The 12766-nt window shown below is 36.9% G+C and overlaps 1 protein-coding gene across 4 annotated transcripts in view; it reads left to right on the plus strand.

The window, feature by feature from the left end:
• The window catches only part of SLC1A3 (solute carrier family 1 member 3), a 60845-nt gene extending 48336 nt beyond the window's left edge, over positions 1 to 12509 (plus strand). For 2 of the 4 annotated variants that reach the window (XM_041466105.1, XM_041466107.1), the window contains 5 exons: positions 4068 to 4363; positions 6369 to 6602; positions 8378 to 8572; positions 9962 to 10096; positions 11323 to 12509. In XM_041466105.1, coding sequence (XP_041322039.1) covers positions 4068 to 4363; positions 6369 to 6602; positions 8378 to 8572; positions 9962 to 10096; positions 11323 to 11527 — 1065 coding nt within the window. In that variant the 3' untranslated portion in view covers positions 11528 to 12509. The remainder of the gene's footprint in view (positions 1 to 4067; positions 4364 to 6368; positions 6603 to 8377; positions 8573 to 9961; positions 10097 to 11322) is intronic. The other 2 variants (XM_041466106.1, XM_041466108.1) reach the window with 2 other exon arrangements.
• Positions 12510 to 12766: the final 257 nt, after the last annotated feature.

Here is a 12766-nt window from a genome sequence, read left to right on the forward strand (position 1 = left end):
TGACTTGTGTCATCAGCTCTTACACTGAAAATTTAGAATGCGTTCACACATATCCATATGGAGAGCAAAGGAAAAAAAAACAATAAAGAAGATGGAATATCACTATCTTGTTTTAATTTTTTAGGGTTGCATTTAAGCAAACTGGTTACTTTTAAAATCATTATTCACCAAATGCTGCATCATCATACAGACTTAGTGCAGACAGTAGAAATGACAGAGTAAACTATGACAGTGAATTATGAACTTTCAGAACAGCTACCATTGCAATGACCTTTTCTGCAAGTGAAATCAATGGGATATGCTGCTGCCAGGTTATAATATTGCTTCTTCAAAAGTCCTTCAATATATCCAAGCCAAATGATGGGGTATCTTGTATCACTAATAAAACCAAAATAATAATCAAAGAGTAAACAACTGGTTCATTGCATTATTCAATACAAAATCTACATTGTCTATTTCATAGTAAGCTAAGTTAATTAAAATTAATTTTCCAGTTGATCATTACCACGTCCTGTAAAAAAAAGTCCAGAAATGTATTATTTTTGCATTTTACTTGCAGGTATGATTGTTCATAGAAGGCTGTTCAAATTAATACATTCAAATAGCATTTATCTTGCTCCTCAGTTGTTCTCTGTACATGAACTTAAGGAAAAATTATGAGTATTATGCATCTAAAATCTTACCAGGCCAAAATATCACTTCCTGGAGGCCTAATGAAATTATATTCTTCCAAAATTATAGGACTTCAGTAGTATTGCCTAGCCCATCCCATATTATCAGTGCATGGACCTCTGTTCTCTCTTCTGAGACCCTTAACCCTACAAGGAGTGGTTTATTTTGCCTAATTTCTTCTATTTCTGAAAGTTGCAAAGGAACAAGAATCAGCAGAATAACTATGTGTAATTAAGCTGTCAATTTCAGCTACATTAAAAGTTGATAAATCTGACTGCCACTGAGATAGAGATCTGCTGAAAATAAGAATATCATAAAAGTTCAAAAAATTAATTCTTACCACCAGTTACTCTGCAGAGCAGCAATAGTCAACCCTGCTATTAACTCATGTATTTCAAGGCCATTTCTAACATTTTGAAGGTGGTCCTTCATCCAGTCACTTCCTATAATCAGTTGCCTTTTCCACCCTTTCACACACAGAAAATATGTTTTATGGTGGTCAAGCAATCTCGTGTTTTGCCTTTCATGTTATTTGAAAAAGCAACAGTAAGGACAAAACTCAACCAACACCTCACAATTTTTTCCTCAGTGGATACATCCCTTGTGTTCCCTGTGTCTGGTTTGCCTTGATTTCTTTTGCTTCACCAGGAAACTTCTCGTGGCTTTTGATAGACAACTTTGCATAAGACAGATTCACAGCAGGCCTATCCACAGTGGTCACCTGGTGCTCAATCAGCTATAATGCAAGAAAGAGCAGCTCAAGTAAATATTCCAGTGGAAATAAAGTTGCTCTGGTTTCTGTTGCTTAGATTAATACTTTAAATCTCACTCTAAATAAGATGTTTCTCCCCTCTGGAAGGGGTTCTATTCTCTGTAGTAATATTTCTGAATACTTAAGTCTGAGGAATAAAGTGAGAGAACAGAAAAGAGAGAACAGAAAAACATCTCTGTGTGCCACTCTAGTAGCTGAAATAGAAAAGGACTTTGCTGAGTGAGTTCTTAAAATCCATGTTATACCCCAAAAGAGACTTAAATCATGAATTAAAGGCATATTTCTGCTGCAACAGAATTGCAGAATGAGCACAAAATGAAGGCATACTGTTATTACCACCTAAAATTATTTCTAACACAGGTTTTTGAAGGTAAAATCTTTGTGTTATTACACTTTTTCCCATATAGCTCCCAACACCTTCTCAGTCCCCCACCACAATTTTGTAGCCGCATGGGCAACTCTGACCTAATCTGACACGAGGGGGGCAATTTTAGACAAATAAAGGTCATGGTGCCTCTGGTGGAAAAGTGGTTTATGACTTAACCCATGGCCTGTTCCAACAGGCAGGGAGCACACATCCAGCTCTGTCCTACAGATGTATCACACTTTTGACCTAGTCAGGCAGGAATGAGGGAAGAACCTGAGCATAATGGAGGAGATTCAGAACCAAGTAAGTTATGGTGTGCTAGGGAAAGTGGGAAATGAAAAGGAAATTTCACAGGAAATTAGGCTTTAATTCCAGACCTTATTGTTCCAGAACTCATAAAACAGCTTGCTTCTCTACTTTAATCTAATCTGTGCGCCTGCAAATACAACATAGTTACAGACATTTGCATTAAGGAATTTGCAGCTAAGGTTTTTTCCCTATTGAAAAAAAGCAAATGAAAAAAAAAAATAGAAATATAAATATAAAAATAGAAATGTGACACAATTACCACACCTGGAAACAAGGAAGGAGAATGTGATAGGAAAGAGAAAGGGAAAGGAAAAGGGAAAGGAAAAGGAAAAGGAAAAGGAAAAGGGAAAAAAAAGAAAAAGGAAAAAGAAAAAAGAAAAAATAAAGACAAAACCAAAAACAAACAAAAACCCAAAAAAAACCAAAACCAAAACAAAAAAACCCACAGTGTTTGATGCAAAGTGTTAGGCAGTATTTTGACTTTCCTGACAAGACAGAATAAAAAAACTTTATTTATTGAGCACTTATATTACTTTTCCATTTACACTTTAATACCTCTATGTTACTTAAAGAGACACCCCCATCGCTTCTTCCCTGGTTGTGTAGTTCCAGTCTCTGTGTTCTTCTCTCTCTGACATTTCAACAGCCAGTTGAGCTGATTCGCTTCCCCAGGCTTTACCCAAAAAATGGTGACCTTTCTTGCTTGGTGAGATTTCTGCCACTTTAAAAAGTAGAATTGTCTCACTAACAGATCAAACAAGAATTGGATGTGAGTGGGTGAGGCAGCAGAACTGGGCTTTTCCACATCAGCCAGCTGCTTATGCAGCTCTCAGCTGACTTCTGTACAGCCCAAATCTTGAAAGATTTTAGCATATTTTATTCAAAACTCAAGAGTATCTGACCTTCATGAATCTTGGTTCTGCTACATATTATTCAGAAACCTTCCACAGATGTCCAGTTACCAGGTCTAATTTGAGATTCTGTGAGACTTAAGCCTTTAGAGGGGTACCTCAAATATGTGGAAGGAGTGCACAAAACTATTCAGGTGCAGAAAGTAACATTAAATCAGGCTAGTGTTAAGAGATGATGATACTCAGATATCCCATCTTGGTCATAATTGCTTCATTTCACTCAAGTACTTCTGAAGTGTTCAACAGGTCTCCAGATGTCAGTAAGGATACTTGGAGCTTTCCTGGTAGCTCAAAAAAAAAAAAAAAATCCAAAGTTTTTGAATAACATTGACACCAACAGAGCTGCAGGGCTTTTTGAGCCCAGATAGAAATATTCAGGCTGTAAATTTCTGTTTGAAAAAACATTAGGGGGTGAAAGACTGGTTTTCAAAGCAGACATTTAGAACCATATTGAGATTTAGAAATTGAATTGTCTGTCCCATAAAAGAACCATTTAAAGTATAACCCTTTCTCTAATTAAGAAATGTAGTGGCTTATACTGCAAAGTAAACTAATGGCTTTGCCATAACAAAAGAAAAAAGAGGTATGTTATATTTAAGTTAGCTTCAGTCTTATTTTTTTTTAATGCAAAAATATGAAGAAATAAAGGAAGTCCAGAGCACAAGAAAATATTCTCACTAGCCAAAAAAGGACTAAAAGAACTATTTTGAATTTTGTTGTTAGGAAAAATAGCAATTTATATAAAATGCAAATTAAGAGTCAATAGTTTTGTTACAGAATATAGGAGCATGACAAATTTGCATCTTTGACTTCAGTCTATTTATGAGAAAATTTATCTAAAAAAATCTATTTATTATTTCCAGAAGCTAAAGCTGAAGATTTAGTTTTTGAAGTTAATAAGATTTTTGTTATTTTCAGGAAAACCAAGTATTCATCATAGTACATTTTATCTAGATAAATAATAATTTAATTTGTGACTTTAACCTTTGTTTGATATGATTCCCTGAATATCTTTCTTTTATTTTTGTTTTAACAGTTCAAAACCAACTATGAAAAGAGAAAGTTTAAAGTAGCTATTCCATCCAATGACACATCCACAGTGACTTCCATAATAAGCAACGTGTCAGAAGCAATGGAAGCTCTCACCCGAATGAAAGAGGAAATCGTTCCTGTTCCAGGTTCCGTGAATGGAGTGAATGCCCTTGGCTTGGTGGTGTTCTCAATAAGTTTTGGCCTGGTGATTGGGAGCATGAGGGAGCAAGGTCAGGCATTGAAAGACTTCTTTGATAGCCTTAATGAGGCTATCATGAGATTGGTAGCTCTAATCATGTGGTAAGTGCCTCTTCGATAAATTCCTTTTTAAGCTACTAACAATATTTTTTTATCACAGTCAGACACTGGGTAGCAAGAATCTATTTGGCAGAAAGTCAGACAGTAAGATTGTATCTACCTTGGAACTTTTTTCATGAGTGAACCCAAGAGCTGTGACTCTCGGTGACCATAATCTGCCCAACTCTTTCAGGGGGTTTCACTTTTGACATGAGAAAATTCAGGGTCTATGGCAGAAGTTGCTACCCTTATCAGACCTATTCTATGTCTTCATAAAGACAGCAGTCACAGCAGTAAGCTGTTGAAGTATCCTTACATCTTTATCTGAATTCATTAAAGGAAACCGACAAGCCTCTCCCATAATCTTATTTCTACACAGCAAGACCTTGTTATCATAATTTTCCAACACAACTGGTTCCTGTAGTTGTGGGGTTTACACATACGTCCTTGCTCACACATACACATAATTTTCCTGCTTTCTTTATTTTGTTTATTAGGTAAATAAAATAAATACCTTTTCTCTCAAGGAATGAAATCTTCTCAAAAATTAAGATTCATTATTCTCCAGGAAGAAGGTTAATTATGAAAAGAAATTATATCTTGTTGGTTTCTTTACTACAGGTAAAAACAAAATCAGCTCCAAGAGTCTATTAAGGAGCACACATACATACTGCCATACTAGACATGAAACCAAAAATAAGTATATTTGCTCCATTAACTAAAATCTTTTCTCCTTCACAAGCACATTTAAAATGTTAAAGCAGTGGCTTCAGATAAATTGCCACATGGACTTGATGATGCAAACAGCAGTTAAAATATAGTGGATAGATTCTGTTCTGTGTTATCTTACTGTGAGAAGACAAGTGGACATTTATAGGAGTAGGGCTGTACCAAAATTACTGCTGCAGCAGAATGACATTCGAGTTTTTTGCTCAGCACCAGCTTTCTTCCCCTCTAGCTGTGCTTCCTGATAGGCAAAAGCAGTTCATCCCACCCATGCAGCCAGCCATTGTCACACAAATTTCTTCGTGATGATGAACATATCATCCAGTGCCCCACTGGATGAAATGTAACGTAGCCAGAATTGATGCCTGGAAAATAGACAGACCTTCCCAAAAATATTAGAGTGAATATAAATACAAATCTTTGGTTTAAACCTTTCAGGTTTAAACTAAATATGTCAAGTCACACGTGGTATATTAATTCTACAATTTTTATGTGGTTAGTCTGTTACTATACTTATCATACACTGTCCAATTAAAAGGTTAGCTGGTTAGGTAATTACTCCTGGGGTCTTGCCCCACTGGAAACAGTCTACAGGTTTCTTTTGCCCCACTTTTGATATGTCTGGTCCAGATTCTGGTTGGAAAACAGAACACCCTTGTACTCCTCTTGGAATAAAACTAAACAATATTTAGGAATGCATTTATAAGGTTAGCTTATTGTTCCTAAATGTAGGGAAGAAAGATAGGAAAAATATTAGAAGCTATGGCCAAAGCTACAAAGATGCAATTATGTGAAAAATATAAATAGCTAATAGCATCAGAAGCAACTTGAAATCTTAATGAAGTTATCAGACTTCTGTGTGAGTTCCTTCCCCAAGGAAACTTCCTTGCCATGTAGGAAACAGCACTAGAATAGAACTGGGTGCATGGTACAGTACATATACATATCAGTTTAGCTTTCATTCACACAGGCAGAATTATAACAGGATTGGCCAAAATAGCTTTTATATTACACTTGGATTCAAAGGAAAATTCAATTCCCCACCTGTCCAAAAGGCATCTTGAAATCCTCCCCAGATGCTGAATCCACTGAATCCCACCAAAAACACTGCTGTGGTTCAATCCAGGTTGAATTGTTAAGAGCTGAAGAGTTTTTAACTGCTCCTGAATAAGAGCATCCTAACAGTGAAATTCTGCATTTATGTGTATAAACACAAACAGGATGGATGTGGGACCAAATCTCTAATTTGTTTTGTAATGCTGTTTTGATTTCTTATTTGCAGGTATGCTCCACTTGGAATTCTCTTCTTGATTGCTGGGAAAATTGTTGAGATGGAAGATATGGGTGTGATTGGTGGTCAGCTTGCCATGTACACTGTAACAGTTATCATTGGTTTGCTAATTCATGCTGTCATTGTCCTACCTCTTCTCTACTTTGTGATCACTCGTAAGAATCCGTGGGTATTTATCGGAGGCTTAATCCAGGCATTAGTCACAGCTTTGGGAACGTCTTCCAGGTATAACAAAATATTTGAAAGCCGTATCTTTTTTTAGTATTATTGGTTTAAGAAACAATTTTGCTTAATGTTAAGTGTTTGATATTCTAAGTAGTTTGTAATGGCTTGATAATTAAGGATAGAGCTGGCAAAGAATATGCATGGCAAAATGGAGCAGCAAACAGAAAAGTCCCCTGGGGATTCCTATTGGCAGCTGACATTTGTGCCCAAAATCCTGATAGCCAATCATGGATACAGAGCCTACAACCAAACTGCCACTTTTGCTCTTGCAGGTGGTCAGAGTTATGTCATGTGAATTTAAAAAACTGTTTGCATATATGACAGAAACATTACAATAAAGTTTCTCTACCATTTGACCTTTCATAAAACAGCAGCCATTTTAGTAGATTTTTAAAATGTGTCCTAGAAACAGGGGTTTCAGTCAGATATTCTGTGATGCTAAATTCGAATCCTTGGTGTTTGAGATTATTTTGAAGTTAAAACCTAGGCTGATGCAAGACAGCGTATTGTACTGCAAGTGGATTTAAAAACCATTTAAAATTCAACTGTAAGATGACTGTCAGCAAAAATAATTTTCTAACACAGACTTCCATAACCCCTCTTTATTTTTGGTCAGTATTTTATCAATACTGGTAGAGTTTTCAAAGACTAGAAAGTCTGCTATGTATTTAGCAATGAAGGTTTCACTGGGATCAAGTAACCTGAATTGCTGAGTCTTGGAAAACCTCTTTACTGTGGTGAGATCAGATATAGAGATTCAGGCCTGGCTCAGACAGAATTAACTTTCTTCATGGCTGCTCATATAGTGCCATGTTTTATATTTGTAGCCAAAACAACAATAAATCACATGCTGACATTTTTAGCTGTTGCTAAGTATTTGCACAGCATCAAGACCTTCTCTGACTCTCATTCTGCCCCCACAAGTGAGTTGAGGGGTTCACAGTGGATTGGGAGGGCACATGGCCAGACAGATGAACCAAAGTGAATAAATAGATATTCCATGCCACACACATCATGCTCAGCAATGAATGGGGAAAAAAGATTTTAAAAAGGCTGGCCACATATTACTCCAGAACTTGCTGGCCACTAGTCCATCTGTGGGAGTGGTGTCTAAGTATCACTTGTATTGTTTTCTTCTGCTCTTCTTTCAAGCTTCTCCCACACGTACTAAACATTTTTATTCTCAACCCCTCCATTTTCTTGTTCTTACTGTTCCTTTTGGTTTTGCCTGTCCCATCAAGGTGTGGAGGCAAATGAGTGGCTGAGTGATGCTTAGCTGCCTACTAGCCCACAGGTGGCAAAATAATACAACCATCAACCAAAATGTCCTTTGCAGGAGAGCCTACAAACAAGAAGAAAAAACAAGCTTGTTACTGAAGGTTTGAATAGTCCAACTGGTATACTTTCCAGAAAACAATGCTTAGGGATGATTCAATCACATCTCCATGACTTAAAACTGAGAAGCAGGAATTTTAAATAGATTCCTGTGCCTGACAGAAGAACCTTGTGACAAAACACTAAACTTGAATACTTTCAGATTAGGGATTATATAGAGGATGGCACTAATTAACATTTGGAAAAAGTTTCCAAGAGCTTTAGGAGAACCTTCACCATTAGAAATGCTTAAATTCAGTATTTGCATAAAATAAAAACTCTATCCTGGTAGATCATATAAAAACTAAGACAGAACTGTCTCGTGATTATAATGTGACGTTCTTCTCTTTCCCTCTTTGCAGCATTTATATCATATATTGTCTTTTTTCTTTCTGTTTCAGTTCTGCAACCCTACCTGTTACATTTAAGTGTCTAGAAGAAATAAATGGAGTGGACAAACGAGTCACAAGATTTGTACTCCCAGTTGGTGCTACAATTAATATGGATGGAACTGCTTTATATGAGGCTTTGGCTGCAATTTTCATTGCACAGGTCAACAACTTTGATCTGAACTTTGGACAGATTATCACAATCAGGTATGTAAACCACTGTCATCTACATTTAATAAAAGGACCTTTGTGATGACCCTGGTTTAAGTGGGATTAAACAAAAGTGTCTAGAACTAAAAACAAGAACTGCTACAGTATCATATTATCTGTAATTTACATCTTCTTCTCACAGAAGAACCCCCAGCACATATTCTCATTTAGATAAACTTTTAGCAAAACTGTAACGTGACAACCCGTTGCTATAATAAAGACAAGTAGAAAATTTAATTGTTTTCAAATTTTTCTTTCTTAAGAACTCATGTAGTTGTTGGGACCTACAGACTTATAATGAGTACCAGGTAGTTTATAATGCATGTAGAAAGCTGAAGCATAAAGTCGTCACAATGTTATTGCTAGAAGAGGAAGTGTTTTCCTGGTTTCAGAAGACTATCAGGGCTAGCTGCGTAAGGAACAGAAATACAATTTATTACATCAGATGGAAATGGTGAACACAGGTTATGTTTTCAAGCACCCAACCCTTCTTGTTTGAAATATAACAGCAAACAACTCACTACTAGCATCAATGATGACTGATCTGCTTTACTTTCATTTTGTTTATCACAATTTAAGGAAAAAGGGTGGTGGGTACTTGTGCAGAAGAAAGGAGTGTCAGCAAGGGGACAAGTGGGCATTGTGGGACAAAGACACGTATCTATCACATAGGAACACTGAAAGTTCAGACATAACGCTCCATAAAACCCACCCGTTTATTTCAATATTCATTAACCTAAGACAAAACTCTGCCTTCACCCTCCAAGGCAATTATTTCACATTCATTAATACTTGAGCTGCTCCCTGGAAAACCACCTGAGAAAATAAATTGTCCCTAAACCAGATGTGAACAAGCATATTTCTATGAAGTCACTGGACTGTATGACTCAGGGTTTCTGGCAGCTTTCTGTTTTCTGACGCAAGAACACCAACTGCTGGAGGAGAGAGACTTCACCTGGCGTGAGGTTATAGTGAGATGGACAGAGAGCAAAAGTTCTTGTGTTAGACCTGCCAGGACAGAGCTACCTCCTCAGCTTTTCTTTTAACATGTTTGAGCTTGTGGAGAGAGTTTTTTCTATGGGTGGGGACATGTAACTATAATGTTTTTTTCTGGCCCTTGGCATCTCGTTGGGAATTCATCACTAACAAAATTATGTTTCAAGGTTTCTGGATAGAGGTTTAGTGAAACACTTTGGATCAAGGGTCATAGTCCCCTGCAGCTACAGGGTATTCAGTTAAGGGGCTAGGCTCATCTTTTTATTTACTACTAGGTAAATGCCTTTTTGCTTTATATCTGGTTTTAAAGTTTGACAGATGATAAGGAGAGCTTTTATTACAGTTTAATTACAGAAATCAGTTAATTGTTCTTGCCATCTCTTTGCACAGCATCACTGCTACAGCTGCCAGTATTGGGGCTGCAGGCATTCCTCAAGCTGGACTGGTCACCATGGTCATTGTTCTCACATCAGTAGGTTTGCCTACAGATGATATCACTCTTATCATCGCAGTGGACTGGTTCTTGTAAGTATTTTTATGGAGTTGTTAAAGGCTTAGACCATATTTAGAACTGAAATAGCCAGACACATTGTGGCTATACTACACTGTTTTGCTCTGGAAGTCAGTTGAAAACAAGTGTTAAAAAGAATACCTGTTTCTTGCTAGTAAGGTATTTTCCTAGAGCAGATGGTCAGGGGTGTTGCTTAATTATGGTTCCTTTTGCATGCAAATTTTACATAAAAACCTGTATTGTTCAGATATTAAAAAAACTTTCAGATACACTGTAATTAAATAAGCAAAGAATTGCTTTATTCTTTTATTTTTTGTAGGATGACAATGAAAATGTTTCAGTCAATCAGACACAAAAGTGGATCAGATCCAACCAATTCATTGCAGCCTTGCTGACTATCTGATCTAGGAAAGGTTCATCTGTCTACCCCGTGAAAGCAGAAATTAAAAATAATTGTGCAACTGACAGCACAAAGTATTGCCCCTCAGTTTTTCCATTCATCTATCTGTAGAAAATAACAGGCATCCTTAAATATATATACCTAGGTCCAGGAAATAAATGAAAGGAAGAGTTTTTCCAACCTCTGTTTCATCTAAAACCTATTATTTAGCCTTTCTTGAGGCTTTTACCCTTCAGTCTTCTCAAGTGATCCCTGAAAGAAGTTGCCTGTGTTGTTATCAGAACATAATGTCTTCAAATGATTATCCAGCCACCTGATGTAGGTGGGTGATTACCTACACTGGCACTGCCAGTCACTCCTTGTCAAGCTGCCTTCTGCACTGCTGGGCAGAGCCCTCCAAGCGGGATGAATTTTTGTAGTTTAATTTGAGTCATTCCTGCACAATTCCACCCTAAATTACACATCGTATCTTATGGTCAGGAGACAAACAAACCTAACAAGGTATATTGTTGCTGGCTTACACGTTTAGAGGATATAAACCCAAACTCTTGATACCCAAGAGTATCAAAAGGCCTCCAAGAGGCCATATGCTCCCTTTGCCATCCTCATCACATGACCATTTCTTGGTGTGAACTTCCTAAGAGTATTAGCACACTTTGTGACTCCACGTCCGCTGTATTTGTTAATGTCTGTAGAAGAAATCATGGCATTAACTGTTCAGACAAGCCAATGAATATAAAGCACGTGACTCATCTGGTGGCTATTTGAGGGCCATTTTAGCACCTAGTCTGCTTGCTTCCCTGAGCAAGGGATGGAAGTCACTCACTACTTTTTCCCTAGGGATCGTCTTCGTACCACTACCAATGTCTTGGGAGACTCCATTGGAGCAGGAATTGTTGAACATTTATCACGGCATGAGCTGAAGAACAGGGATGCTGAGATGGGTAATTCCGTGATAGAGGAGAATGAAATGAAGAAACCATACCAACTGATCTCACAAGAAAATGAGAATGAGAAACCAATAGATAGTGAAACCAAGATGTAGGCTAGAGAAAGCGTGAGTTCAGCACTACAAGTGTGGGAAAACACACACTTTTTCCGGCGATTTATATCTTGAATTCACCAACTTCATCTATTCCTTGATTTTTCCCTTTATGCTCGCACTGGAAAGAATTAATGAAAATATATTCCAAACTAGCAGCGATCATGGTATATGTTGGCTTCCCACTTAAAAAAAAATTAACAGGCAACAACACTGGTCCTGCTAGACATATGCTAACTGGGGATAAAAAAAGAGATTGTGTATATGTTACTCAGTCCTGTGAATCTTTTTTTTTCTTTTTTTTTTTTTTTTTTATGAACTGGAAAGTAAAAACAGATAACAGAGCCTGAAAATGGTTTTATTTTTTTAAATACCTGTTGCAAAATTCCTAACATCTATAAACACACAATCAACACTTCTAACTTGATAACAGCATCCAGCTAAGTAAATTAACAGGACTTTTGCTATTTTATCTGATTTTTTTTTCTCTAGTGTTATATTATTGTTCAAATAGTAGCAGGAAAATAAAAAGCAGGAGATTATTTGAGGGGATAAAAAGGGGGAAGATATATAAATAAAGAAAAGAAAATACCCCCAAATCAGCACTTTTACCAGCTGAGATGAAATATTTCTGAGAAAGTTATTTTATCTAGACAGTTTTTTGAATTAGATTCAGCTGATCTTTATAAAAATTTAGCCTAGTTGGCTCCCACTGACTTGCAAACATTTACATATACATGTATGTACTTCCAATCTGGATTTGCTCCCTAAATTTCAACATCACAACCCAGTTAAACAATCTGTGTGTGTGTTTTTAGGAGCAAGGCCCTGGTCTGGGACAGAAAATGTGTCTTCATCTCTGGATGAAAAAATTTGCACGCTCTGGATGCACTAATGAGCTACTTAATAAGCAATTATAAGAAGGCAATGCCAGCCTTCTACAGAAGGTGCAGAGGGTGAGATGTTCAGCTCCTAAATGGGCTGCATTCTGAATCTGAATCCCTGAGACCAGCAGAGGTTTTCTGATTGGAAACCTCCCAAATTCTTGATCCACTAATAAATTATAGAGGTATGAACTGGATTTACATTTTGGCATCTGGAGAAGGCTCCGTGTCTTAATGTGAATTTTTTAATTCCTAGAGAGTTTACCAGTAGCACCTGAAAAAGAAGATAAAAACCTTTAGAAAATAAAATTAATGGATACTTTTGTATTTTTATTAGGAAAAGATATGCAAATTGAAA

This window comes from Pyrgilauda ruficollis, unplaced genomic scaffold (assembly GCF_017590135.1).
Source record: "Pyrgilauda ruficollis isolate IOZ18807 unplaced genomic scaffold, ASM1759013v1 scaffold199, whole genome shotgun sequence".
NCBI classification, from domain to species: Eukaryota; Metazoa; Chordata; class Aves; order Passeriformes; family Passeridae; genus Pyrgilauda; species Pyrgilauda ruficollis.